Source organism: Neovison vison, chromosome 7, assembly GCF_020171115.1.
Source record: "Neovison vison isolate M4711 chromosome 7, ASM_NN_V1, whole genome shotgun sequence".
In the NCBI taxonomy this organism is placed as follows: Eukaryota; Metazoa; Chordata; class Mammalia; order Carnivora; family Mustelidae; genus Neogale; species Neogale vison.
Genome location: NC_058097.1, coordinates 131,486,930 through 131,514,733, shown reverse-complemented (window position 1 = coordinate 131,514,733; position 27,804 = coordinate 131,486,930). Strand labels below are relative to the sequence as shown.

The window sequence follows — 27,804 nt, the reverse complement described above, 5'->3', positions numbered from 1 at the left end:
TACTGAATTGGTGAGAAGACTGGCAGGATCACACTGACCTTTGTAGTTTCTCTGTAGGGAGATGAGTGCATTCTCCTGAATGTGAATCTATCCATTTTATTTTATTTTTGTTATTTTTTAAAAATATTTTATTTATTTGACAAATAAGCAGAGACAGAAGGGGAAGCAGGCTCCCCGCTGACCAGAGAGCACAATGCAGGGCTCTATCCCAGGACCCTGGGATCATGACCTGAGCCGAAGGCAGAGGATTAACCCACTGAGCCACCCAGGTACCCCTGTCCATTTTATTTTAAAAAGCCACTTCCTGAGTCTATGATTTAGCCTAAATAGAATTCTATAAATCCTTTAACATTCAAGAGAAGCCCGAGTTGGGTTCATGAGAACTTGAGTTATAGGGATTTCCTGGTCATTTTAAGGAAAAAGTAATGGGGAAAGAAAATTAGGGAGGAGTACTAAAGTGTAATGTCTTACTGGAAGATACAGTGGAGGTTAAATTTTTAAGTTCAAGCCCTGTGAAAGGTCCTTTTCAGTGGAAGTCTCACCTTTTCTATATTTTAGAGGCATTTCGCATTTTTAAAAATCTCTGAAGTTGTAATATTGTGATTGATGGAACTATTCTGTTGAGGTTCTAATTTAAGAAGGGTGATACGCATCTGGTGAATTCTTCACATGATCCCTCATCTTGTGTCATCCCCACCCTCAACTGCCCACTTCTTCAGATAGGTAAGCCCACAGCTGAAGGTGATACAGAAACTCAGAAGCTCAGAGAGTGGCTTCCTGTTCTCCAAGACCTAGCAAGGGCTGATCAGGAAGGCATCAGTCCTGCGAATAGGAGCAACTCTGGTGATAATCAGCTGCTTTCAGAAGAGAGTGGTGCCCAGCAAAGTGGTACGATAACTCCCATTTTTTTTTTTTTATTGTAACTATCCTGATTATTCTTTGCTTTCACCTCCAGCAACCTGCTGGCTGAAGGAAAGTTTGTAGTATGTAAACAGATTGGTACTGTGCTCAGCTTTGTCCCTGACTTGATAGGTGAGCATCTGGACAAAGAACTGGGCAGAAGATCCTCAAAGCCACCTGTAGCAAAAGTGAAATGTGGATTGGACTTGAACCAGCATGAACTCAGTGCTATACCAGAGGTAGAGTCACCAGCAAGTGGCAGAACATCTATACTAGGTAATATGGTTTGATAAAACAAGATTTTTTTAATAGTTTGCCAGTTTTCTACATTTTTTCACAATGCTGAATTTTTTGTCTTGAAGAAACAATCTGTGAGTATTGGTGAAAAGAAAATAATGGTTTACATAAACAGTATTTAGAATTTGGACTTGAATGTGGCATTAGGTAACTAGTTTTTTCTCATATGTAGTGAAAATCTTTTTACTGTAGGCAAAAATTCTTCAGTATCCTCTGCTTCTGACACTCTTGCTTCATGTCTGCCTTCTAAACCTGTTTCTTTAGGAGTAACTCTATTTTCTTTTCTTCTTGGCTGCTTTCCTTTTCTTTCTTTCTTTCTTTCTTTTTAATTTAATATTTATTTATTTAACAGAGACAGAGATCACAAGTAGGCAGAGAGGCAGGCAGAGAGAGAGGGGGAAGCAGGCTTCCCGCCGAGCAGAGAGCCTGATTGATGCAGGGCTCGATCCCAGGACCCTGAAATCATGACCTGAGCCAAAGGCAGAGGCTTAACCCACTGAGCCACCCACATGCCCCACTTGGTTGCTTTTCTACTTCAATACCTTCCCTGCTGTTTTCTTACATTTTTATAGGATAATTATTGCTTAAAATCCTTGTTTTAAGGACAGTTAAAAGTATATTTCTTCTCTGTACTTCTTCCTAGATGCAGTTATTTAGGAAAAGTGCTCCCTGTGATCTTTAGTAAATAGCCCTATTTGAATTTCATAATTATTTTTAAAATTCAGACTCAAATGATCAAACTTATCAAAGCACATCTTTTTTTAAGGGGGAAGATTGTCTTTGTCACTTGAAAAGTACATAGGAGTATAATATTAACTAACTTTGGTCTTAAGCCATAAAATACTGTACCTTTGTTTCTGACTTGAAAGAATTAAGGAAGGGAGAGATTCAGAGTAGCTCTTAAGAATCAGTCCCCTTGGGGCACCTGGGTGGCTCAGTGGGTTAAGCTGCTGCCTTCGGCTCAGGTCATGATCTCAGGGTCCTGGGGTCGAGTCCTGCATCAGGCTTTCTGCTTGGCAGGGAGCCTCCTTCCTCCTCTCTCTCTCTGCCTGCCTCTCTGCCTGCTTGGTCTCTCCCTGTCAAATAAATAAATAAAATCTTTTAAATTAAAAAAGAAAAAATCAGTCCCCTTTCTGCTTCCTTATTAGGTCTTATGGAAGTTGTAACAATGATTTTATTTATTCCTTAGCTTTGAAAGATTCTATTTTGCTGTCTTTGGCAAACCACAGCTATCTGGGAATTAGTGCTCTCCCTAATTTAGAACGCACCCTGGGAAATTCTCACCATTGACTCCCATGTTTTTGTTTGTTTGTTTGTTTGTTTTATTCCTGTGATTTAATGGGTCATATTTGAGATTGTAAAAATGTCATCTTGCCTAAAAAGGAAAACTACATAGCATATAGCTCACCCTTCACCACCACTTCTTTATCCTTGAGGCCTCTCTCTTCAGGGACAAGTACTTAGATGTAAATCTTTTTTTGTTTGTTTTTTGAAGATTTTATTTATTTATTTGACAGAAGAGATCACAAGTAAGCAGAGAGGCAGGCAGAGAGAGAAGGAAGCAGGCTCCCCACTGAGCAGAGAGCCCGATGCGGGCCTCGATCCCAGGACCCCAGTATCATGACCTGAGCCGAAGGCAGAGGCTTTAACCCACTGAGCCACCCAGGCGCCCCTTTTTTTAAAGGTTTTATTTATTTACTTGACAGACAGAAATCACAAGTAGTCAGAGAGGCAGGCAGAGAGGGTGGAGTCAGGCTCCCTGCTGAGCCGAGAGCCCATGCGGGTCTCGGATCCCAGGACCCTGAGATCATGACCTGAGTTGAAGGCAGAGGCTTTAACCCACTGAGCCACCCAGGCGCCCCATAGTAAATCTTGATACTGCCTTTGTCTTTATCTCTCCAACACCCAACAAAAATCACCAGTTCTCAGTTCTCTTTGTTCAGCTCTGGTATCTGTCCACTTGTTCCCACTCCCTCTCCTGAATGCAGCCTATCATTTCTTCTTGAGTGGCTACTATAGCTTCCCAAGTCTCCCTGTTTCCAGCCTCGCTGAACTCTAATTTTCCCATGGTACATTCTGAGTAATCTCTCTGCATCTCTGTGTTTGAAACTCTTCACTGGGCTTCTGTTCAGTTGGAGGAGTAAGTCTAATTTGAGTCTGAGTCTCCAGCTTCAACCTGCCAGGCCCTTCCTGATCTTGCTCCTTCCTTCAGGATAGGGCTGATAAAGGGCCCCTTCGCTGGTAAACTGGGCCTGAACTATCAAGCTTCCCTCTCTTGGGCCTTTGGAACTTTTATCCTAGTCTTTATCATACTTCTTGGTAATACTTTTAGTTAAAATACCATAAGCAAGGGAGCCTGGGTGGCTCAGTGGGTTGGGCCTCTGCCTTCAGCTCAGGTCATGATCTCAGGGTCCTGGGATCGAGCCCTGCATCGGGATTTCTGCTCAATGGGGAGCCTGCTTCCCCCTCTCTCTCTGCCTGCCTCTCTTTCCTACTTGTATTCTCTCTTTTTCTGTCAAATAAATAAATAAAATCTTTTTAAAAAATACCACAGGGAAATGGTTTTAAAACACAAATAGAAGGGCACCTGGGTGGCTCAGTGGGTTGGAGCCTCTGCCTTCAGCTCGGGTCATGATCTCAGGGTCCTGGGATCGAGCCCTGCATCGGACTCTCTGCTCAAAAGGGAATCCTGCTTCCTCCTCTCTCTCTGCTTGCCTCTCTGCCTATTTTTAATCTCTGTCAAATAAATAAAATCTTTAAAAAAAAAAATGCAAATAGTGCTAAAAGTTTATAACATGAAACAGCATTTTTTCATGCCCCTACCTACTGCTTACCCCTTAACCTTACCAGAGGCAGCCACTCTTTTAAGTCTTTTATGAGTTTCTTCTTATATTTACCACATGACTTCGCAATGAATTTTAGGAAAAATTAAGCTAAATTACCATTATGCTAATGTATAAATGTTTTTCACTGCCAAGGTAATTAGTGTTGTAAAACTTTCTTGTATCGTTTCCTTTTTTTAATTTGCTTGAAGTTTCTGTTGCCTATCTGTCTTCTAACACTAATACTTCTATCACATACCTCTAATAGAAGGTGAGATCACACCAGTTTCTCTGTGAAACACCTTCCACTTGAAAGTTGGGGGAGCTCTGTCATGTGTTCTTAATAAGGGTGTTACTGCTTCCAAATAGGACAAGAATTGGCTCTTGGGGAGTTCAAAAAGTCTTACTCTTTATGTACCAAAGTATAGGTGTACATAAAAAGATAAGCAGTGTATCTGTAGTTATTAGAATTTCATGGCGGTAGGAGGCATGTAGAACAAAAGATAATGGCTACAGACTCCTTGGGCAGGCGATGACAAGTCCTGTTGAGAGAGACTCATCCATATTGATCTTCCAGTTTCTTCTGTAGCTCATTTCTTCTGCTTTTGGTTTTTCTTTCTGGAAGAATTTTCTCAATTTTTTTCTAACTCATCAATTTTCATTTTGACCATCAAATTGCAGTTTCTTAAAGTTTGCTCTTTTTCTGGTTCTGTTTTGTTTTTCTTTTTTCATAGCATGCTGCTGTTATCTCACGGGTGTAATGTATTCCCTGCTTTGACTGTATATAGTGTTTTCTTTGTTCGGGTTGCTGTATTTTCTCAGTTTGTCTGAATTCTTCTGTTCCTTTTTATTTGTTTCTCATTTTTCAGGGGGTTTCTCTAATGTCTTGCATATTTGAGTCGGATGCTGAAGGCTAATTAGAAACTGTAAGCAGGGGCCTTGTTTCCTGCTGAACTTCATTAGAAAAGGGGGTTTCTCACTGGGTACCCTCAATTTAGTATCTGGAGTTCTTTTCCTTAAGGCAGTTCAGAGTTTAATTTCTTTAAGATCCTCCAATCTTGAAACAAGTCTGGTTGTTGCTATCGTGGAGCCAGACGTGGGAGCATCTGTATTGAGGTGCGCACTGGAATACCCCTAATTACCTTATGGCGTTCTCACTGCTTTCCACCGCTGCTTCCTTTTGGCACCAAGCCCCGTTTTCAGAGTGTATTGGATTCAGTTTCTCCAGAGAATTAACCTTTAGTCTTCTGTGGGGATGATGCTGAAGGACAGGGATCCTAGGAGATGGGATGGCTCTGTTCCAAGTAGATATTTCTAAACATTCTCCCTGTCTTCCATTCCCTGGTGACACTTCCTTTATGTAATACTTGGTGCCTTGAATTGCCAAGCGATTCTACAGTTATGCACAGTAGATTAGCTTCTACTTTGGGGAATCTCCCATTCCTCTGTTTCTCTGTCTGTTATTTTTTTATCAAAGTATAACATTAAGAGAAGTACACAAATTCTATGTGTTTATTTCAGTGATTACCACTGTAATAGCCACCCCTAGGTAGCCACCACTCAGGTCAAGAACTAGAACCTTAGAGAACTCCACAAACCTTCCTCTTGTGTCCTCCCAATTACAGTCTCTCTGTTTCTCCAGGGTAAACCTCTACTTTGATTTATTATACCACAGATTAGCTGTGGCTGTTTTTGACTTTATGACCACAGACTGTATCTTACAATACTATTAATGGTTAAATTCTCCAGGCATTTTTTTTTCAGAGTGATTACTCAATCCTGAAGTATTATTTGGTGTTATAAGTGGGACTGTCATTAAAAAGTTAGTAAAATCAGGGGCGCTGGGTGGCTCAGTGGGTTAAGCCTCTGCCTTTGGCTCAGGTCATGATCTGAAGATCCTAGGATCGAGCCCTGCATCGGGCTCTCTGCTCAGTGGGGAGCTTGCTTCCCCCTACCCTCACCCCCGCTGCCTCTCTGCCTACTTGTGATCTCTATCAAATAGATAAATAAAACCTTTTTTTTTTTTAAAAGTAAAATCAAAGTGAAATAATTTAAAGACCTGTTTAAAGATAAGTGGTTATTATTTTCTTGCTACATAGATTTTTGCCTGTAATCTAAATTGCCATTTTTGTTTTAACTACTAACTCTAGAAATGTAAGCGAAAATCTAATGAGTCCATCTTTTCTTCCTTCCAGGTAAACCAGATTTTTATCAAGACAGGGACCCCCTAAGGGTTTCAATAAGCCGAGAACAAAGTTTCTTTGGGAGCCCACTGAACTGTGATGCATTTGGTTGTCTTTACCCCATTGCCCAGGAATACGTTTGTAATGATGAGTCCAAGGAAGCAGGTGAGAGATAGAGAATAGACAGTGGCATTGCTGTTCACAGGGGTGTGTGGATGAAAGATATTTAGTGGTACTTCGTAATGAGAAATGGTGAATAACTTCAGTGACTGTTGGTAATAGAATCATTATGGTGCATCTGGACTTGTTAAATGAAGGGGGTAAAACCTGTATTTATGCATTGAAAAATGTCCAGAATGATAATTACCAAAGTGTTTGTATAGGTTTACCTTTGTTGGAGGCTAGGTTTCACTTTCTGTTTTATATATTCATGTATTATAGGTTCTTATTTTCTTTTTTACAAAAAGCATGTATTATTTCTTTGCACAAAAAGCTGAATGAGGGAGTAAAGTTTATTTAGAGAATAGTAATTTTGCCTTTAAATTATTTTACTAAATAAATGCTAATAGGAAGTATATGAGGGTATGAGGTTTTCATCGTTGGCAACCTCTACAGAGTTTGTATTTAAGCCTATTTGTAACAGTCCATATTTAATTTAATATTATTAAATATTATTATATCTTTATCTTTAAAATATTTATCTTTATCTTTAAAATATTCTGTGGCATTCTAAATGACATGCTTTGTCTTTAAAATATTTGGAAGAGAGGGTTACAAGGAAAAAAACTTTAAATCACTTAATCCTGCCTTCCAAATACAACCAGCATTAAATTTTTTTTCTTTTGAATTTCTGCAAGTACCTAACAAACTGTTTCATGTGTAATATTGTTTACCCTACAAAGCATAGTTCTGGTTCATACTACTGCGTCAGTTCCAAAGTATCTTTTAAGCAGTTACCTTTTCTAACCAGATTTCTTTTTATTTTAGCTGTCACTGTAGTTTAATAGAATGAGAGACAAGAGAGAGCCAACAATTTAAAATGAAACTGTTACCATTCTTTTAGATTTAGCCAGTGGGCTGTTGGTATCCTCTGGTCAGAGAGGACCAGGAACTTACCTATAGTTGAACAGAGCTGAGTGTCCTGACTTGTTGCAGTGAGGTAGAATGCTTACAACAGGGAACTGGGAGGTGTCTCAGTACAGGTATTAAAAAGGACTTTACTGTCTATAAGATTTGGGCTTGAATAAGGTGATTTGGGGGAGGCTTCAAGGAAATGGGGTGCTGCTTATGAGTCATTGGATGTTATCAGGAAGCAGGGGCAGTTCCATTATTGGAATTATCCAGGAGGTGGGAATAACAGAGTGAGGCTTACGAAAGCTGTAACTAGTGAAGAAGAAGTTACTCATATTAAAAAAAAACAAAACAAAAAAGCAAGAAATTAAAACATCGAAGTGCAATAAGTGGTTGCTTATGACTGGTAGGAAAAGGATGAATTTTCCTTCTTTATAACTTTTGGTGCTTTCTAAAATCATAATGAGCACATAATGCTTTTATTATCATTCTCGACGCGTCTGGATGGCTCAGTCAGTTAAATGTCTGACTATTGGTTTCGGCTCAGGTCATGATCTCAGGGTCATGGGATCAAGTCCTGCATTGGGCTCTGTGCTCAGCACAGCGTCTGCTAGGGATTCTTTCTCTCTCTCTTTCTCTCTCTCTCAAATAATCTTTTAAAAATTTTTTCTCAATTATATTTTACATATTAAAAATATATAAATCGCATTTTTGTCTCACTTATTTCAGGCCAAGATAAGGAGATGCTTGGTCATTTTTGTGGTTTGGATAATACTCTGATTTTGTCTGTGTTTAGCTGTGAGTACTGGTTGCCTGATTTTTGTCTTGATCCATCATAGGCACAGAGCAACCTTTCCTATTGGTATTCTGTGAAATTGTTCACATTTAACAGGAGAACACTGAGGCCTCTCTGATTGTGCCAGGGCAGCTCCTGGTTCCCGGGGACTGCTTTTCTCTTCCTCGTAATCATCCCTACATTCATATTGTTTCTGTTTTAGAAAAGAACATGGCGGCTTTGTTACTTCTCTGTTCCCTCCTTTCCTCTTTATTCACGTCCTCATCACTCAGCCTGATTTCTTAGTAGCTTTATGATGGGATCACTAACTTCCAAGCTCTGTGCCCTTTGCTTTTGTTGGAAGGTGGGAAATGGTGCTTTGCTTTGGAAGAAAAACAGGAAATTCTTGTGTGTCATGGGAAGACGACTGTGTTCAAGGCATTGCTTTCATGATGCTGCTTCCCTTTTTCAGTGATGGGTCCCTTGTATCAGTGAGTCCTTTCCAAACCAGTGATCCTCGTTTCTCTTCCAGCTCTTTCAGGGCTGTCTGTACTGAATTCTGCAACATTTCTCCAAAAGAAAGCACCTTGTTCCTTTCTTACTTTTATTTTCTACCCAAATCTTCCCCTGGGGGAATCTTCTTGGTATGTTACAGATAACAGTATAGTGTTATGATTATGAATTGGTAAGCCCCAGATGAACTTATCTCCCCAACTAGGTTTTGAAATGAGGTGCCTAGGAAAAAATAACAACTTACTATAAAATTTCACCATATCTTGGTTTCTTTACTGAAAATTTTAGTGTGTTTAGAAGAACCCAAGTAACAATTTATTGGTTATATCAGTTAGGTCAAAATAATACATTTTAATGTGTGTGTCCTGAGTCTTTGAGAAAACATTTCTTACAGAAAACGTTTAAGAAACATAAAAAAAAAAAAAGAAGAAACATACTTTTAGTGTGTATGATGTCTCTTAATAAAATCATGGTGATAATGAGACACAATTTTAATTTATATATTTAATGGCACAGGTTTTGTTTTTGTTTTTTTGTTTTGTTTTTAAAGATTTTATTTGTTTATTTGACAGACAGAAATCACAAGTATACAGAGAGGCAGGCAGAGAGAGAGGGAAGCATGGTCCCTGCTGAGCAGAGAGCCCGATGTAGGACTTGATCCCAGGACCCTGAGATCGTGACCTGAGTCAAAGGCAGCGGCTTAACCCACTGAGCCACCCACGCGCCCATGATGGCACAGTTTTAATCTTATTCTGTTTCAGAGCCACAGATAACTCTACACTTTGACCAGCTTTCCCATAAATGTTGACTGTTGGAGTAAGAGAAAAATAAACTCAGAATAGCTGAATTCTTAAGTGAGCCAAATATTTTTTATATATTATATTTTTATATGCATTTTTCTCAACTTTGAGATCATACTGTATTAATGATTGAATATTCTTGCTTCACTTAATAACAAAAGCATTTCCCAGCATACTGGTAATTTTCTTTCTGTAGAATATACGTACAGTTTTCCAGGGAAAAGCATATTATGCTGACTAGGAAATGTTTTTAATGAATAATAAAATGAATGTTTTTGTTTCTTTTTGGTCTAAGACAATTCTACAAAGCAAAATATGAAAGAAAACTGTAGGAAAATAGAAATGATATCCTCTGGTGCTAAGAATTTGACTTGTAATAATCTAAACGACCCCCTTCTCCCCTAATTTCAGTCAAGGTCAAGGAGGCTATGGCTGAGAATCATGCCGTGGAGGAAGAACAGATATATCTGAGTCCATCTATGAAGCCGGATAATGTGAGTAGTGTCTTAATGTGTCCTCCATTGTTAGAGCTGTTTGGTTGTCTTTTAGTTTATAGAAGTTGTGAAATACTGAAGTCTGTGTTCTCTGAGATCTGCTCTTACTGAAGTGGATCAATGATGAAAATAGCCAAATCTGAGCATCAGAAGACCTTCCAGTCTACCTGATGCATGATCTCTCTAGTTCTGAGAAGCAAAAGTAACTTAGAACAATAAGGACATATGTCTGGAGGGGTGCATGTGTGTGCGTGCGTGCGTGCGTGTGAAGGTGTCTGAGTATAACTGAGGACTTGATAGATGGGTGTGTGTGTGTGTGTGTGAGACTAATGAGTTCTGAGCAATGATGAAAAGGTTTTACTGCTGACCTTTACAACTATGAAGGTTTCTACACTTGATCTGAGCTCAGAATTGATAACTGCTAATGTCACTGATTTGAGTTTTTTTCTAGCTGTTACTTCCTACATTGTGGTCTGACGTTCCTCTTCATTTTTAGGCTGAAACAGAAGAGATTTATCATGAGCCATTATCATCAGTAACTGTTTCTACTGGGAGCTTTTTAAGTTATGAAAACACGGATCTGAGCCTTACAGATCCAGGTAATAAAGTCAGAATGTTTGTAAATAAACTGAAAGACTAGCATCAGTTGAGGTCAGTATTGTGGTGAGAGCAAACATTGAGAGCTTGTCCCAATGTGCTGAGAGGGATTGTTTCTTTAAATCTCAGTAGTAAACTGTTCATGCCTGAGAGAGGATAATGGGCGTATGATACCCTAAACATTATTGGAAGTTCCAGGCCTGCAGACCCACAGGGATGCTCTATGGTTCTCCAATATTTTCAGAATTACCTGCTATTGTCACATTTTCCCTTTCAGTGGGAACCTGTCTGAGCAGATTTCTTAATTGCTTGGATCCTCATCAGTGTATACTGCTGTTCTTCCCTACCAAAATTTGTCTCTTAGGAAGTGCCCAGCCACTAAGTATTTTCGTTAAACTCAATTTTTAGGGTCATTTTCAGAGCTGGACCCCAGGGAACAAGAATCTACCACTGGTAAAGAAGAGGAAAGAGATATTTTAAGTTCTGTACTTCCCTCATCACAAGTTCATTGTCAAAGGCAGGATTCTCGGGAAGTTCTTCAATCTCTGTTGCCTGCAGTGGAAAAGTTTACACCTGGTAAGACACACATGCAGCAGATGATAGGCAAGCACAGAAATGAAGCAAATCTGATGACTGAAAAAAACAGACTTGAGGGTAAAATTATTTTTAATGCTTTTATATAACCTTTCATCTTTTTAGTTTTAAGGAATGATGGTTTGAGCTTCATGTCTTTATGGCCTGCTGTGGCTGACACAATACATGGAAAACGGCATTTAGTGAGAAGAGATCTGGAATGAGTTAGGCTGAAGAACATGTAGCAGAGATGAACAGATCTTCCTTTACCACTGCAAAGTTAGCTTAACAGCTGAGGCAGTATTGCCAATATTGAGAGTAAGATCAGACCTCGAGTCCCTAGTTTGATCGTTTCTTAGCTGGGAGATAATAAACACATTGCTTACTCCTTCATCTTCTGTTAAAAAGATGTTGGAGATTAAATGAGATAATACACATGAAGTCCAATGCCAGGCCCATAGTAAGACCCTGTACAGGAACTTTTCTTCTTTTTTTAAATCACAGATACTAAAATAAGTGAGAATAACGAGCGCTTATAGCAAAGCAGTGATCATAGTGGCTTCTTCTAATTAATGTCATAAGACTTTGAAAACTGGAAAGTGGAAACTTGGTCAAAGGTTTTGGTCATTGAGAGTATCCTCATTTTTTGTATGTGGGACATAATGATAGGACTTAATTTGAAAGTGTCTGCTGACAATGAAAAAAATGGAAGTAATTTAGTTAAATTGCAGTTACCTAAAATTAAATTTTATCTTTTTTCTCAAAATTACAACAGTTGACCTTGACTTTCCGGAGTTGGAACACACTTTTCCAAATTTGCATCGTCAGCTATTTAAACCCTTAGAACCACATCCAGATTTTGATATATCATCATATTCTGGGATTTCTCAAGACAGCAGAGACTTTTACCAGGTACATTAATGTCGGTGCTTCATTGCTGTAAATTTCTAAAAACAAGAACAACAAAAAAAAGAACAGTAGTTCCTCACCTTGCTGCCAATTAGAATCACATGGAAAGCTTTTAAAAATGCCAGTATCCAGGCTGTACCCAGACCAATTAAATCAGAATCCCTAGGCGTGCTTAGATTATCAGAAACTCTTTTTTCTGATAATCAGATAATTTCTGATATTCGCTCCCCAAGCGATTCTGATGTGGAACCAAGATTGAAAACAAACTGTACTAGAATTTTGTCCTGTCAGCCTTACCTCTAGCTAATGAGTACCATGCATAAAATGCTCAAGAATATTTTTATGGTTTGTATTTTTTTATTACTAATTTTATAAAATTTAAGGCCTCTTTCTATATAGTAAGGCAGCTGAGATTTGAACCTCAGTCTTTCCGCTCCCATACCCTGACATCCCAGGCTGTCCTACGTAATAGTTCCTGCCTTTGAACATGATTTCATTGTATTCTAAACTATGGTTAATTTGCAGTTTTCTAATAATTTTTGTCAAAGTCTCTTTCATATTAACTGAAATGTAAGAATTGTAATAGTAAAGTGGTAATTAAGGCAGAGTAGTATCATAGGAACGTGACTATTAATCCAGTTGGTAATACATAATCAGTATTTCAGCCTTAACCTGTTGTTTTCCATCAGAACTCGGATTCTTCGTGTGAAAGCCACCACACTGTTGCAGCACCCAGAAGCACAGTTTCCTTTACAGCACTGAAAACCAGCCTGAATTCTAACACAAGCCCAAACCAGCAGCTGGACCCTCCTTTGGCTCATGCTGCTGCTCAGATATTTGCCACAGAAAAGACTGAAGGTATGATTAAGTTAAAAAATACTTCTGCTTTGGGGCGCCTGGGTGGCTCAGTGGGTTAAAGCCTCTGCCTTCAGCTCGGGTCATGATCCCAGGGTCCGGGGATTGAGCCCCACATCAGGCTCTCTGCTCAGCCCTCCTCTCTCTCTGCCTGCCTCTCTCCCTACTTGTGATCTCTGTCTGTCAAATAAATAAATAAAATCTTTAAAAAAAAAAAAAAAACCTTTTGCTTTATTTACACCCATTACACGCATTTTCCTTGGTGTGCCTAGCACCACTTGGTCAGTCCTGTCTTCACCCATTTCCAGTGTCACAGCTTCTGTTTCTCTGTGTATTCATTTCAATAACAGAATAATGCTCAGTTTGCATTTTTACAATTCTGAACTTGATAAAATAAAAGCAAAAGTCCTGCTCAACCCTTAAAGTTTTAGGTATTCTTCTAAAACTTCTTGTACAAACTTTATATACACACACATACATATTTTTATTTGAGATACACATGTACATTTTAAGTCTAAGTTCTGTCATTAAAATCAGTATTCTCTCTTAGGGAAGAGTCCTCATCATTTCTAATAACCATATTTTATTAGGCTAGGAGAAAATACATGGTGGGAGCAGAATTATTTGAAAATCACTCTGACCATCCTTTTAGTTTTCTATTCATGTAATCTGACTTCATTATTTACAATTTAGTCAGACTATTAGAGATTGTATCTGTATCCAGGTTTTACAACATGTAATTATGGTTAACTTATTTCTTTCAGGATCTGAACAATCTTTTCAACAGCTTCTGCCAGAATTTTCTTCACAGGAGGGGAGCCAACATATTGATCTACCAAGTATTTTTAGCATTGAAGCAAGAGATTCTTCCCAAGGCATGGAAAATCAGAACTATTCTGAACAGACTGAAATACAAAATAAGAAAAAAAGTGTTCATTTCCACCTCTGTGTAGAAAATTTACAGAGTTCAGTTTTCAGTTTCTCTGATGAGGCTAATGTATTTCATCCCTTAAGTCTACAGTATAGCACACCGTGTGGGTCTACCTCTAGTGAGTGCTCAACAAAAGCCCAGCCTGAAGGCAGAAAAGAAAGACTGGGCTTTAAAGAACTATCAGAAAGAGGACTTGATGGAGATAAAAATGAAAGCCTTGGGGTTTTAAATATAAATTCACATGTGGAGGAAATGGATTCTCAATCCTGTGTCAGAACAGTGGAAAGGGGAACTTCAGTTCAAGCACCATATTCTGTTGAGAATGAAAAGTATTTTAAGAATTCCACTAAGACAGAAACTCCAGAAATCCCAGGAAACCTTTCTCACCTAGCAGAGTCAGAGCTCTTTTTAAGTTCTGGATCATTACAGAGCTCTATTCCAGTGTGGGTAAGTGAAATGTTGTATATAAATAAATTCATTTTCTCAAGTCTTGAAACCAAATTCAAGAGAAGCAACTGAAATTCTTGCTGATATTCCTGAGATAGTCAATCTCGTAATCATTGGAAATCTCCAAAAGGTCTGCTCCCAGTTGACACATCTTTTTTCTGATGGCTTGACCTGTGCTTCAGCCTCTTTGATCTGCTTGTTTCAACTCCAGTCACCTGAATATGGTTTTCCCTTTCTAGTAGTTTGTTCTTTCACTGATAAACATAGATTAAAATTATATTGACAGCAAGAGTGACATCTGGGCCACATTATGTGTTTTATTTTGCGGCTTTTGGGTGGTTTTGTGTTTGTTTTGCAAATTCTTGTTCAGTAATTAAAGATACTTCCTCTAAAAATGTGGTTTGGCAACAGTGGCCTCCATCTGGCTGCGCCGCACCAGCTACTGATCTAGATTACGCCCTCAGGTCCTACACAGCTCCCAGTCAACCTGCATTTGTACTATCTGCATAGCCCCATAATAAGCATTTGGGCTTACAACCCTTGCAATCGCTACTTTCAGACAATTATTATTTTGCCCATCCCCAAAGTCCCAAGTATTTCTAAAAGTGGGTCAGGGGTTGGGGAAGGCACCACTGTGGTCTTCACGGACCACCGTTGTTCTTCCTCTGTAACATAGATTATTTTTGTATTTTTAATGTTTTAAGCATATGGTTTTCTTTTGAATTTTATTGCACAGGAGACAGAGTCTGGCCATGGTATAATAGAAGAACCAGAGCTTACATTAGTAAGCACCAGTGATATCAGTATTGCTGAAATGGATCTTGCAAATCTAACATTAGAAGAAAGGAAAGGAAATGAGGCAAAAAGCAGTTCTCAGGTAAACTTCATAGCTCTCTTTAATATGAATACACCTCATTAATAGAGCAACACAATAAACTGAGAGTAAGGCAACAGGTCTTTTAAGTAGTTTCTGCATGGCATTTTTTTACATTAGAATTGTTTGCAAACTAATTTCCTTCCCCTTTCTGGGTGCAAATGCACTCAACTACACAGTGAACAGGCAGAGGTTACTGTGCTTACAAGCACCTGACAGCAGACGGGAAGAGACCAGCTCTCAAACTGCCCGATAGCATTGTGTTGTGCCATTTAATAGCCCTAAAGACATTCATCTTATGACGCTATAGTTTTCATTAGGACCTGGAATTACTGGAACTCAGGAATGAATTGATTCAGTGAAATATTTTGTTCCAAAAAAGGCAGTGGAGCTCTAGGATAGGTAAAAATCAGACCCGAGGGGGATACAAAATGAGTGCTATTACCTTTTAAGTTTATTTTGTGTGGGTCAGTCCCAAAGAAAAAATGAAGATATATTTCAAGTTATGAAACACAAAAATGGGTTTTGAGTTGTTAGCTACAGGTTCTTTTTTTTTTTTTTAAGATTTTATTTATTTATTTGTCAGAGATCACAAGTAGGCAGAGAGGCAGGCAGAGGGGAGGAAGCAGGCTCCCCACGGAGCAGAGAGCCCGGATGTGAGGCTCGATCACAGGACCCTGGGATCATGACCCGAGCCGAAGGCAGAGGCTTTAACCCACTGAGCCACCCAGGCGCCCCTAGCTACAGGTTCTTTATAGTTTTCTCCACTGCAAGCAAAACATTCCTCCTTGCCCACTTCACTGCTTAGGAGATAGTCATTGGAGGGAATCGTGCCACAAATTTAATTCTAGTTAATTAATAAGGACTCTAGGTTATGGTGGATAAATTCATTGATCACAGAACTGCAGCCTGGAAACAGAAAATCTAAATCCCAACCCTGTTTGGGGTTTATTTGTTTGATGCAGTCTATTAATTTACCCTCTTACAAATCCCAGATTCTCTATAGTATTGTGGCAGGACTTTTCTTAAGGCCTGATACTGTATTAGATTACTTATCTAAAAAATGGCTCCATACCTAGGACTGGTTGCTGTGGTTACTGATAAGGGTAAATTTGGGGAAGCAGGAGACAAGTAGAGCCGATGCAGAAGTGGTTTGGAAGAACTTGACAGGAATGGGGGGGGGGGGGCTTTTGGCTAGAGTAGGCTGGTCAGATAAAAATTTTAATAAGAATAGTCTTTTTTTTTTTTTTTTAACTTCCCTTCCCAGAAAACTTAAGTCATGAGAACCAGCACAAAGGAAGAATAGAAGCTAAGTTTAGCTTAGACTAGAAGCTAAGTTTATGGGACACAGATTCCTATACTGCATTTAAGGATTAGAGTAAGGCATCGCTGCCTACCTCCCCCAAAGACCATATCTGTCTACCTGAGGAAACCAGGGGTTTAGAAATTGTTAAAGGTTTTAGAACCTATGCTTGTGATACTGTTCAGAGATGAAGCCATAAATTCATCTATAATTTTTTTTTCCTTTTTTTTGCAATTAGGTGAGTGAACTCCTACCTTTTGTATCAGGAACAGAAACCTTGGATTATCCAGATGTATCTGAACACGACACGGAGGAGCACATGATTGTGTCTGCAGGTAGGCCCTTGAGCATCTGAAATGGTTAGTGTTACCCAAGGAGCCAGCAGAGTTCCCCATTCAGTTCCAATAGTCACATTGCCCCACAATCTTGTACATTACTACCACAATATTAAAAGCTTCTTCTTCTTTTTTTTTTTTTAAACAGAAACCCCTCCAAAGATTATAGCTCTACCTGGGAGCTTACAAGAAGCATTTATAAAGAGGAAAAAATCATTTATAGAAAGATCCTCCCAGAGACAGAAAGAAATAAAGAATAAAATTCGTATTTCTGAAAATTCTCAAATCAAAATAGCTAAGGAGAAACCTACAGGTATGTTCCATATAATCTCCATCAGCTTGCACAGAGAATGAAGCACTGTAATATTTGCCAAGTCACTTGTTCTCTGCTCAGGCTTATCTGTGAATCGCTTGAAGGGTGTGAATAAAGTTAAGGTTAGAGTGTCACTTCCTGAAGACAGAAAGACTGCACAAGCCCTCATGCATCAAAGGACCCTAAGGTACAGGTGGTGTGTGTGTGTGTGTGTGTGTGTATGAATAGGAATTCACATTCCATCCTTAGTTCTGTGTATACATTTCTTACAGATCATACAATCAGTTAGCTGAAGTCAAACAGCAAAGGGAAGAGAAAGCAAAGCAAGATGCCTACACCCAAAACAGAGCAAGGGCTAAAGAATTTCATAAGGTGAGCTAGGCCCCCTACAATTTTTCTGTGTCTAGGGTATACTACAATGGGTAACATACTAAATTTTTGGTTTTTTTATTCCCTCCACAGCAAACACTGGAGAAACTTAGAGCCAAAAATACATGCTGACTTTCTAGTAAAAGTGTAAAGTTTTTTTTTTAATTATGTAGAACATAAGCAAAATTTATTTAAAGCCAATAAATTTTTATTTAAGCAGTTTTTACATGTGATTCCTTCCACTGCCACTCACTGCTCATCACCATAGTTCCTCCAAAGTTAGAATCATAATCTTCAGAACAGCCCTGAGAACGAGAGTATATATACATTAGTTAAACTTGGGAGACATTTCTTTCCCACTTGACCAATCATAGACAGAAGCAGCTAAATCTTGTATCTCCTCAGGAAAACATAGCACTATTGAGTAACTATTACATCCTATGGAGAACTCCAATATTTGGTCACAGCGTTAAGAGCTCTTGGTTTTAGTCCCGCAAGCCCTCTTTGAAATGACCTATAAATTTTTTTTTCAAATGTGTACATACCTTTTAAAAAGAACTTGATCAATCCACAGTTGTCACTGTCACTCCTATATAACAGGAACATAAAGTAAGGTTCCATTTCCAGAGATGATCATGTAAACTGAAGCCAGCCTCCCTCTATTAAATATATTACAAGTTGCACGGTTATTTACAATATGGAAGGAGTTAGCAAAAGACATCTCTTAGAGATCTAGGCATTCACTGTTCAGTATACTAGCCATGTATGTTCAGATGAGAAGATGAAATAGGACCATTACCAAATCACGTATGGCTTCTGTTAAATTTATACTGGACAGGGCTAGTCTAAGGCAATGGAAAAGAACAGAGTGGTAAAATGTTCCCAATAGGCTGAATGCTAGCAAAGTAGCAGAAAGAAAGAAAACCTAGTGGGAAGATTTTTTTATGGTCATGTCCACAGCAAATGAGAAACTGCATTCTCAAAGCCTTGGTAATGACCATTATACCATTATACAGTGCAACAGCAAATTAACTTGCCAGAGTTCTTTCAGCTGCGTTTCTTGCATCTCCACTTGAATACGGACATACTTTAAGAACTCCCCACCTATGGAAAATTTTAAAGTTAAGACTGTACTTTTCAAAATGCAGTTAATTAGGTTCCAAAGTATCCTGAAACCCAGTTCTATACTAATATGTGCTGAAAATTGCCGACTTAAAACTACAAAGTTGGAATAACTGCTTTCAATCCAATTCATTTAAATGTTGGGAACAAAGATATTTTAAACTAAAGCTATATTCATTTGCATTCATATCCTAATTGGCATGAAATGCCCTCCGGTTGTTAACTCCAAAGTAACTATTCATGTTTCAGTTAACTTTTACTTTAGATCTTTTGCTGGAAAGCACAGATCTCATTTAGATGGATGTTCAGAAAGGCTACTTTCATTCAGCGCATTCAGAGCAGTTGAACATTTTGCCCATCATCATAACATCACAAATCACTGGCAAACAGTATAAACACAAACTGCAGCCTTTCAACATCTAGGGTTTTGTGTTGTTGTTGTTGTTGTTTTAAAGTGGTGAGGTAATGAACCACCAGGACTAGTGGCTTTCAAAATTAGGTAAATTAATGGATTCCATCTCCTAGGGCTTCTGAGGGGAAATCTTACCTGTAATCTTTGGGATCCGGATCCAATGTCTTTACTTCAGGGCCCTAGAAGTCAAATTGTAGAAGTGCACTGACTGCTATTTTGGCAAACAGATCTAAAATCATTCCTTAACTGTTTCTAATGCTGAAGTCTTATTTCTTCCACTCTACTCCATGAGACTAAAAGAAAATGTTACAGGCCTCATTGTCACCACAGCAATAAACTTGCTGTGACGGAAGCATAACCTGTGTCTCAATGTAGCCACATTAACCATTTCTGGACATCATGAACAATGGTGCCCATTTCCATCTACAATGAGGCTTCATAGAAGTTCCTCTCCAGCTTAAAATCTATACAAATTTTCTGCCTCTGTACTGAAGTCCTGCTGTTTTGCTAAGCAGAAAAAAGCAAGCAGCCACTAGAAGCAACTGAAATTTAAGCCTTACCTGTTTACGGTCTGAGTGTGGATCTGCCTGGTTCTCAATTTCAAACACCCTAGAAAAGGAGAAGCATTACTTCCTCTTGAAAATTATCTCATGCTGAGCAGTATGAGAAAATTATCTCATGCTGAGCAGTATGAAAAACCGTTAATTGAATTAACGTATTCAATTAACATTGAATACTGTTTCAATAAAAATACCAGGTTTAACATGCACGAAGCCAAGAAAACCAACGATGCCAGATACTGAGTTTCTATTGCACTGTCCTTTGAACACCCAGCAGGAATGAGCTGCTGAGGGCAGATACCATGCAGTGCGATCCTGCCAGATTTTATATAAACACTTCTACCTATAGGCTACAATGCTACCTCCTGAGAAACGTCTCTACAAATTTAAGTTCTTGTAATTATTCCTAACTGTCATTCCAGTAAGACAACTGTATTACCTCCATCTTAAGTACATAAACCTAGTCCTGATTATCTTTCCTGTCTCTGTATAATGCACATACAGAACTGTTTAGTCAAATCACTAAAAGAAATGATGCATTAGAAATCAAGATTAGTTGCTATTATTAAGCAGAATTCCTTAAAAAAAAAAAAAAAACAAAACCCCTCAATATCTCTGTTGTAATATATCCAAATATGTTATTAGGATGAACCATAGGAACTGTTTAATAAAGATACAGAAGAGGGCATTTTCATGGTACTCCCTAGACATGCAGTCTCTTCAGTTTGTCAAGTACTGTGGCAAATATTTCTACCAAGATCTTGATACTTCTGTTGCATACCCAGATAACTACTGCACACAACAGTATGCTGACCTCACAACTTAACTTTTCAGAACTTTTGGATCCTTAATAAATTTCAACAAAAATTGGATTTTCCACCTACCTCTAAATATGAGTGAGTTGAAATCATATTCACCCCTATAGATAAAATATCAAAAGATTAAGGACAGTTTTACGTTTGATTAAAATCCAAAACCTAAATATATGATTAGTATCCAAACTGTTTTTTTAAGCTATAACCAGCTCTGTCAGAATTAAGTTTTAGTTCATGTCTGTATCATCCAGCAGTTGAACAATTAAATTCATCATCTGAACTGTAACAGTACCCCAAAGATTACACTGTCCCCAATGAAAACTTACCTAAACTATCACCCTAGAACTGTACAGATTATTGGGATACACCAATACCTAAGATTTAAAAAACATAACTATTAGATCAGAGTTTTAGCAGATAATGGTAAGTGTCTTGCAGTTCTTTCCCACAGATCTAACACATAGTTCTGTGAATAAAGGAAACCACACAAATACTCTATGAGGCGTTTCCAACGATGCAGGTCTACAGAAAAAGCCCCATCGGGATAGACCTCAACACTGTTTAGTTTAAAATTGGAAGATTCCACAGGAAAAACAATTAGAACTGTGATCTGTTCTAAGTCTCTGAGTTCAAAGGTGTGCAAAAAGCCACGTATTTACAAATTAAAGAAATCATTCCACATATTTTACACAGTAAGGATTTTTAAAATGCTTATAGGAAGGAGTCAGTCTATACTGAGAATAAAGACCGAAGATGGAAGGTAAGTACAAAATAGCTACTAGAGAACCACCAAAGGAAGATTTCCATACCTAAGTCTTGATTTGGGCAAACTCCAGTATCACAGTTTATTTTGTCTAGGACATCCCCAGATTACAGCAAAGTGTTTAATTTTTTGCCTCATCTTAAGAGCGATCATTATTTGAGGTCACTTATAAAAAAATATGGGAAAATACTAAGGTGGCTATATTGTTGTTCCCATTTAGAAAATCACTGGAAGATAAACAAATTGGATGCTTTTTAATTAAACTTTGCATCATTCAGATTTAGGTAATCTTGTATCCTCTAATCATTTCTAACATTACACTATTAAATCCTACATCTTATTTTAGATTATGCTTTGGTTTAAAATAAATGCATGAAACAGAAATATCCAATATTCTGATTATTTCAATATAAACTAACTTACAGTTTGTGGAAACCCTTTCCTGCAAGTAAAGTGAAGCTTGTACCTTACACTATAAAAAATGTGTGACCCCTAAAATTTGTTTTTCTGAAACGTCAAATTGTAAAATCGCCAAATGTCTTTTAGTAATGAAATCTGTGGAGGTATAACTGTCTGACAAAGTACATTTCAACAAATCTGATCCACTCACCTATAAGTGTAAGATGTACCTTTAAGCCCAGACATTGTGTTCAAGTGAAAAGCCTACAAAAAACAAGGCATCTTTGTTTCATGTCAACATTAAAATTAGAATACTAATTCAGTACAGCTGAGATTTCCCTTATATGCTTCTACTTAATTTTACAGTCCTGCAATCGTCCTTCAGGTTTGTCAGTACCCCCCACTATGACTTTGATCTGTCTTGGGGACTCTTGTTCCTTCTTGAAGATTTTTTATTTATTAGATCACAAGGAGAGAGACGGGGAAAGCAGGCTCCCTGATCAGAGAGCCCGATGCAGGGCTTGATCCCAGAACCCTGAGATCATGACCTGAGCCAAAGGCAGAAGCTTTACCACACTGAGCCACCCAGGCACCCCGGATCTTGTTCCTTCTTATCTGTATCAAAACTCATACTGAGCCATGAGTTCTGGGTTGCAAAAGAGGATTTATTTTTTGCACTTTGTCTAAGTCTTTGTTCACAAACTAAACAAAAACAGCAAAAGTGCGATCATAAAATATAGTAGACATTTAGTGGCACAATCAGCAATATACAGTAGTGATGAAAATTGGTAGCTAAGAGTCTAGGTAACGAGTAAGTTATTACAGTACTACACATTTGAAGCTAAAGGTCACTTTTGAGTGAAACAGCCATCAAAATGGTTTCGGGTACTCTTGAGGAATGGATGGTTGGCTGTCCACCATTAGTGATTACTGTTTCAGGATTACAATCTGTACTTCCTTGAGTTGAATGCACAACTAACACCTGGAAGTGCTTACCCTGAAATGAATAAGTGTAGGCAAAATGGATCTTCTGTTTATGATTTCTTAAGTGATTATTTCTGCTATTCTAGCCTCAATTTTCGTGATAATTTCACTGTTTTTTAAAATATTTTTTCTAGTAATTCTTTAGAAGTTTCACTAACTTGTTCAGATTTTCTTCTCTCCTTAGCAGGTTCTCTTTTATCACTACACCAACATATGTATTTGTATTTATCGTCTTTACTTTCTATGAAAAGCTGTTTTCTCTCTTCTATTTACCTTAACATTCATATTCCTATCTCTTTTCAGGCCATTCTATACTCTGTCCAATGTTTTTAAACTTTGATGCTCTCTTTTTAGACAAAGCAGCTTCTTCAGTACATTCCTCTTGTTCTAAATACACATTCTTCATCTTTGGTACTTGAGAACTTATAATGAACTCATTATGGTCCTGCATAAAAAAAAAAAAATCAGCATTAAACGACTACTAAATTTTATTGTTTTAATAATTACACATTACTTAACTCTAGATTACTTAAAATAACCTGGTGACTAAGGCATGATGTTAAAAACCCAAATTCGGCTTTTTTTTTTTTTCATTAGAAAATCCTAATTAGACATCTAACAGCAAGCACATTAAGCTTATTAACAGTTCTGAAAAGCCCATGTTCTCATCAAGTATCCAATAATTCCTATTTTTATTCTTAAATTTCCTGTACCACATCTATTGAACCTTCCAAAAATTAAATTCAGAATCTAAGACAGTAAACTAGTGGATTAAATTCTTCCTGAATAACTGCTTATCCTCCGAAAATCAAATGGGACAAAAATGTCACTTACCACCAATTTGATATCACATTCGCCATTTTGTTCAACATTTGTTGCAGACCCATCCTCTGTTCTGTAACATTAAAACACACTCTCAGATGACAAAATCATCCAGACCCTATCAGTAATATACTGTCATGATCTACAACTAAAATAGCAGTATCAGTAGGGAGAAAAATTATGTTGTCATGTAGGACATCCCAAAATGGATGGCTCATGTGCCAAGCTCAAAGCTCAACTACAACCCAGATGGCTTATTGTATCTGTACCTCCCCATCAATGTTAATGTATAAACAAATCCGTAACATTAATATGTAACACCACTTATAAGTAACATAACAAACAACATGTAACAGGTAACTTGTAACACCATAACATAACATGTAACAACACCAAAATTTTAAAACATTCAATTTGATAAAATCTAGGACCAAGGAGCACCTGGGTGGCTCAGGTCGTGGTCTTAGGGTCCTAGATTGAGCCCGCTCAGCAGGAAGCCTGCTTCCCCTTTCTGCCTGCCTGTGATCTCTATCAAATAAATAACCCCCCCCAAACCAAAACAAAAAACCCTAGGACCAAAATTATGTCACATGATTAAACTCACTCTGACTCCTCAATAGGCGACAGAGCTCCATCATCATCCAAGTATTTGTATCTACGACTATCAAAATCTTCTTTTTCTAAATCTTCACCAACATTCATTTGTTTCAAGGATTCCTTGAGGTAGTATTCATACTTCAGTTTTTCAAGGTAGTTGAAAAATCCTCTTGCCACTGCTTGCTAAATATCAAAAACACTTCATGTAATGATGTTACAAAATGCAGAATTTTCTTTCATGAGTTAGCAGATGCCTTATGTTCCAAAATGGAAATGATCCCTTTACCACAGACTCTTAAGTGGTCTTGAATTACTCACTCTGCTGTATGTGGATCACATATACCCGATGCTAGATGCAAGAGGAATCCACTATCTACCTAGCACGTTATCAAATTTACCTAAGTTGGTATACCAAGAAAAACTCAGCACATATCTTGTATTGTCTGGGGATTTCTAAAGACATTTTTAAATACAAAGAGAAACAAATCCCATGTTCATATAATCAGATTTAAACATAAAAGGTCAGTATTCTTTCAAACCACCCATTCTAGAGCAAAAGTTTATAAATTATGCAATCATTTAACTCAAGTATTTGAGAGTCTAATGTTAAATAAGTTATTTGTCAGGCAATTCTGTCAAAATCAAATATTCAGTACCTGAAAGAAAATGGCCTCCACGGAAGCCACTACACATAGAAGATATGGATGGGCTTGACTTAGGTTACTGTAAAACTGGGAATCACTAGTTTTAGGGATGATATTTAAAGACCTGGTGAGATCAAGGGATTTTGTATCAACAGCCTTGAAGCACCTCATAAATAGATACATTCACTGAATACACCCAGGTGAAGTCTGTGCAAAAGGACAGATTGGTCCTGAAGTGGCAGTAAGTGTACAGAAGAGTATTATCAAAGTTACAGATTCCATCCACGTTCCTGAAGCCGTATCTAAATTCTCAAAGTGGCCAAGTCATTTCAGACATTTCAGCTATGCGTATCCACACATAAAAAATACTGGCTCACCTCAAAGGTTAAAATCTTTCTCCAAGGTAATGGTTTTCTTGCATTCTCGGATTCTAAAAATGGGAACCCAGCTCCTTTGTCTTGAACTTGTTTCTTATTTATCTGGGAACGTCTACTGTTTTTTCTCCCTTTTGGTCTTCCTTTTGATCTTCCTGTTGGTTTGTATTTCTTCTTTTTACGTTTTCTTTTTTTGAATCTCTCAAAAATAGCTTTTAAAGTCAACGGTCTTGGTTCGAAAGATGAATCACTAGATGAATCCCTTGCTTGAGCAACTTCAGGTGCATGAACAAACTTTCTAGTACGGTTTCTTTGCACCCTCTTCGGTGAGTAAGGGACACACTGAGTTTTAAATAGGCTGCTACCAGAAGAGTTATCACTAGAAAAAAGGGGAAAGAATTAATTGTACTTTTGTATTACCAAATGCTTATTACCATAAGCTACTTTTCTTCCACAGACCAAAAGCAGGAAAACATGCTCGAGATAATTTTTAAGATGGATTCAGGACTAAACCAACCACCTTGTTCTGACCACCTAAAATGGACCATAATGTCATGTGCCATACTGCCAATAGCACTTACCAAAAAATGACCTTCCAAGAGAAATAATTTTAATTTCCAAAGGCAGTCTTGTTTACTGCTAGAGCTTGCACTAAATAAAACTAAAGTAGCCTAGCAAACATATTTAATTTCAATACAATAGAAATGCTGATTTGATTTCCCAGTTAACTAGCTATTTCCATCATGTATATACATGTGCCAGCACTATTATAATGTGCATTACCTGAACAAGTTGATTTTTTAAGCAAGATACGCCACTGATACTTATTTTCCTGTTGTAAGATTAGGATGATTTAGCCAGGAAGAGATATCAAATTGGCCCAGAGAATACTCTTCTGTTTCCCCAGGATTAAGAATGTGTCCCACCATTAACTACATAAACCGAAGACCTGTGTAAAACAAGTTTTCTTTTTCTTTCCTTATTCTTGAAAATTATCTCTATTACTTATCCAGTAATAAAAATACAGTGAAGTTATCAGCAAATCTAGTCAGTTTTGCAGTAAAAAATCTAGTGGGAGTTGATTAAAATAGCACCTACCTTTCACTGTCAATTTCCACAGCTGAATTAGATGCCATTATAGAGTTGAGAAATTCATTCCCGTTACATACTTTCCCAAGTCCTTCTCCAAATTGTTTATTCACCACTTGTAATTTGCTTCAGAATTCTGACAATTCAGTAAACGTGATGTAGTTCCTCTGAACAATGCCAACAGAATACAAAATTGGATGTGGTCAGATTATGTCACATTTTATATAAATAAAGGCAAAAATCATATACTAGGCCTAGGATTTTTATGTTAAGAATCATCCATTTCAAATCAAATTCTAAAGTCTAGAAACTGAATTCCCAATTTCCATTTTTCAGTTGTCTTCTCAATCTATCCAGTGGAGTAAGATTCCAGAACAGTAAGTACTGTCGTTTCCCAAAAAAAAGGGTTAAACATCTTCCCATGATACAAAATGTAATTGTACTAACTATGCGATATACAATTAAAAGTCTTCACATACAATTAATGGCCAAAAGCCATTTTTCAAGAGCCGATGGGAACTCCTTGGAAAAACTTATACAAACCAAGTCAGAAGGCAGTGTTGCTTCATTGTATCAGGAAAAATAATCAGCATTTACTAGGTCAATCCAAACTACTGGATTTCCATTTACAGCCTCTTCTCATTCATCAAAGTCACTCTGAAACCTCTTCCTTGGCATATTACCTCCTTGCTATTATGAGTACTAACTAACAAGTTATAATTCTCACTTTTCAATGAAAGGCTAACAGACCACACAATGGTGCCCTTTGTCTTTTTATAATCTCACTGGAAAACCTGACAATAGGGGGCAAAAAAGGTCTATTTTACTACTTCATCTCCCTTACAGGGCTACCAACATTCTTCCGTTTTAGTGTTGTCTTTAGTATACTTGAGAATGACAACAGAGTAGTGAAGAAAGCAATCCTAGGATAAAATGACAAAATAGCTCAAATACAAGAAATCATAAATGTCCGATGGACTCGTGGTAATTTCACGGTATGTTCTGTTTTTTTTAAAACACGAAAACCTAAGTATTCAGAAACAACTGCTCAAAAACGAAATTTAACAAAAATTGGGTCCAACGGCACTGCTGTTATACCAAAAGGTTAGGTTATTACAGCACAGTGGAGTTAACTCAATAAACCGCTTTCCGGAAACCCTGCAGAAAGCATTCCTAACCAGGTACTTCTACACCCGAAGATCCGGCGGGAGGCCCAGCGGCGAGGCAGCACGCTTTCGCAGTGCTAACAATCCCTCCAACCTCTTGCTATGCCTGACCTTGGGGCGAGTGTCTCCAGGAAGCACCTACCTCACCTCCTGCACGGAAGGCGTCAGAAATGGTCACCTCGCACTTAGGAAAAATCACAAAACGTGTACTTGTCCGTAACGCCTAATTTTAACATCTGCATCCAGACACAAGGCAGCACGCCCATGAACGCAGAGGCGCGGGCCACACAGTGCAGCCACGAAGCCTTCCGCCCTCGGGGCCTGCTTTCCGCGGCTCGGGCCTCCCGAGCAACGCGGGGATCCCGGGAAAAGCCAGCTCCTCTCACTGACCAGGCCCAATCCTACCTTATTCCTACCCACCCAGGTTCGCAAATGGCTTGCACCAAAACTGCCGGCCCACTCAGGGACTCTGCGGCGCACTCGCACGCCGCAACGCAGGCCCTGGAGGTCTGCATTCGGCCACGCCAAACTTGATTGCCCCCACAGCCCACCACTGCTCACCTCCACAACCTCGCGGAACGAAAAGACGGATTCCTCCGCTACCCAGCTACTAGTGGGAGCGAAATCTCGCGAGAACAGTTGAACGCCACGAGGAAAGGGCGCCATTTTGACAACCGCGAGGGGTGGGGCTGTGGG

General features: G+C 38.3%; 2 protein-coding genes and 10 non-coding genes across 17 annotated transcripts in view; 3 read left to right on the top strand and 9 right to left on the bottom strand.

The window, feature by feature from the left end:
- CEP295 (centrosomal protein 295) overlaps positions 1-17,582 on the top strand; it is a 55,523-nt gene extending 37,941 nt beyond the window's left edge. For all 3 annotated transcript variants that reach the window (XM_044258309.1, XM_044258307.1, XM_044258308.1), the window contains exons 16-30: positions 720-888; positions 1,033-1,176; positions 6,215-6,367; positions 9,773-9,855; positions 10,352-10,454; positions 10,861-11,028; positions 11,801-11,937; positions 12,624-12,792; positions 13,554-14,167; positions 14,904-15,044; positions 16,583-16,679; positions 16,828-16,992; positions 17,074-17,179; positions 17,265-17,364; positions 17,455-17,582. In XM_044258309.1, coding sequence (XP_044114244.1) covers positions 720-888; positions 1,033-1,176; positions 6,215-6,367; positions 9,773-9,855; positions 10,352-10,454; positions 10,861-11,028; positions 11,801-11,937; positions 12,624-12,792; positions 13,554-14,167; positions 14,904-15,044; positions 16,583-16,679; positions 16,828-16,992; positions 17,074-17,179; positions 17,265-17,364; positions 17,455-17,493 — 2,388 coding nt within the window. In that variant the 3' untranslated portion in view covers positions 17,494-17,582. The remainder of the gene's footprint in view (positions 1-719; positions 889-1,032; positions 1,177-6,214; positions 6,368-9,772; positions 9,856-10,351; positions 10,455-10,860; positions 11,029-11,800; positions 11,938-12,623; positions 12,793-13,553; positions 14,168-14,903; positions 15,045-16,582; positions 16,680-16,827; positions 16,993-17,073; positions 17,180-17,264; positions 17,365-17,454) is intronic.
- LOC122914895 lies at positions 9,971-10,050 on the top strand. The gene has a single exon (XR_006385958.1). It is a non-coding gene; the product is annotated as a small nucleolar RNA U2-19 (small nucleolar RNA).
- On the top strand, positions 10,194-10,263 carry LOC122914893. Its single transcript, XR_006385957.1, has one exon. It is a non-coding gene; the product is annotated as a small nucleolar RNA U2-30 (small nucleolar RNA).
- On the bottom strand, positions 17,548-27,743 carry TAF1D (TATA-box binding protein associated factor, RNA polymerase I subunit D). 4 transcript variants are annotated; one of them, XR_006385632.1, is made up of 13 exons: positions 27,670-27,743; positions 25,952-26,109; positions 24,857-25,232; positions 23,843-24,018; positions 23,251-23,311; positions 22,690-22,861; positions 21,644-21,696; positions 20,597-20,644; positions 20,340-20,374; positions 19,456-19,504; positions 19,031-19,074; positions 17,907-18,465; positions 17,548-17,666 (listed from the first exon to the last, which is right to left on the bottom strand). XR_006385632.1 is itself a non-coding variant. In XM_044258316.1 (6 exons), exons 2-6 carry the CDS (start codon positions 25,987-25,989, stop codon positions 22,706-22,708), a joined length of 807 nt encoding a protein of 268 aa, XP_044114251.1. In that variant the 5' UTR covers positions 25,990-26,109; positions 27,670-27,742; the 3' UTR covers positions 22,077-22,705. The 4 variants fall into 4 exon arrangements, 1 of the variants encoding a protein (XP_044114251.1); XR_006385633.1 differs by lacking the exon at positions 27,670-27,743 and adding an exon at positions 27,251-27,338; XR_006385634.1 differs by lacking the exon at positions 20,597-20,644.
- Positions 17,751-17,877, bottom strand: LOC122914876. Its single transcript, XR_006385940.1, has one exon. It is a non-coding gene; the product is annotated as a small nucleolar RNA SNORA25 (small nucleolar RNA).
- Positions 18,236-18,361, bottom strand: LOC122914885. Its single transcript, XR_006385948.1, has one exon. It is a non-coding gene; the product is annotated as a small nucleolar RNA SNORA32 (small nucleolar RNA).
- Positions 18,783-18,855, bottom strand: LOC122914871. Its single transcript, XR_006385935.1, has one exon. It is a non-coding gene; the product is annotated as a small nucleolar RNA Z40 (small nucleolar RNA).
- Positions 19,197-19,331, bottom strand: LOC122914879. Its single transcript, XR_006385943.1, has one exon. It is a non-coding gene; the product is annotated as a small nucleolar RNA SNORA1 (small nucleolar RNA).
- On the bottom strand, positions 19,630-19,767 carry LOC122914873. The gene has a single exon (XR_006385937.1). It is a non-coding gene; the product is annotated as a small nucleolar RNA SNORA8 (small nucleolar RNA).
- On the bottom strand, positions 20,480-20,551 carry LOC122914910. Its single transcript, XR_006385972.1, has one exon. It is a non-coding gene; the product is annotated as a small nucleolar RNA SNORD5 (small nucleolar RNA).
- On the bottom strand, positions 20,696-20,826 carry LOC122914886. The gene has a single exon (XR_006385949.1). It is a non-coding gene; the product is annotated as a small nucleolar RNA SNORA18 (small nucleolar RNA).
- LOC122914897 lies at positions 22,033-22,158 on the bottom strand. Its single transcript, XR_006385960.1, has one exon. It is a non-coding gene; the product is annotated as a small nucleolar RNA SNORA40 (small nucleolar RNA).
- Positions 27,744-27,804: the final 61 nt, after the last annotated feature.